General features: G+C 45.0%; 1 protein-coding gene across 1 annotated transcript; it reads left to right on the top strand.

The window, feature by feature from the left end:
* Positions 1 to 5: 5 nt before the first annotated feature.
* Positions 6 to 470, top strand: LOC109131881 (putative receptor-like protein kinase At1g80870; the record flags this gene model as incomplete). The annotated part of the gene is made up of 1 exon (XM_019243056.1): positions 6 to 470. A coding segment is annotated over one exon (465 nt), but the record flags the coding sequence as incomplete, so codon positions are not given.
* Positions 471 to 473: the final 3 nt, after the last annotated feature.

The following is a 473-nucleotide window of genomic DNA, read 5'->3' as shown; positions in this document are numbered from 1 at the left end:
TCATCAACAGAACAAAAACTCTCTTCTTGATTCTCACAATCTCATCCTCTCTTGTAATCTTCTTCGCAATCCTCTACTTCATCTACCACCTCTGGACATCTCTTCTCAACCGCTCTAGAACCATCCCTTTCGACGTTGCTGCGTCGCCACTAAAGCTCCAGCTCTTCTCTTACAAGGAGCTCAAGCTAGCGACAAACGATTTCGACGAATCCAATGTGATTGGTAAAGGCGGCTCTGGTACTGTGTTCAGAGGCATTACTAGAGACGGCAAGCTTTTCGCGGTTAAGAGACTCGACAGCCTCTCTCTTCAAACAGAGACCGAGTTTCAGAACGAGTTACAGATTCTTGGCGGGTTAAAGTCGTCTTTTTTAGTTACCCTTTTAGGATATTGCGTCGAGAAGAATCACAGGTTCTTGATTTACGAGTATATGCCAAACAAGAGCCTTCAAGAGCTTCTGTTCAACGAGGATGGA

The sequence above is a fragment of the Camelina sativa genome, unplaced genomic scaffold, assembly GCF_000633955.1.
Source record: "Camelina sativa cultivar DH55 unplaced genomic scaffold, Cs unpScaffold07160, whole genome shotgun sequence".
Lineage (NCBI taxonomy): Eukaryota > Viridiplantae > Streptophyta > Magnoliopsida > Brassicales > Brassicaceae > Camelina > Camelina sativa.
This window is presented reverse-complemented; position numbering and strand designations above follow the sequence as displayed.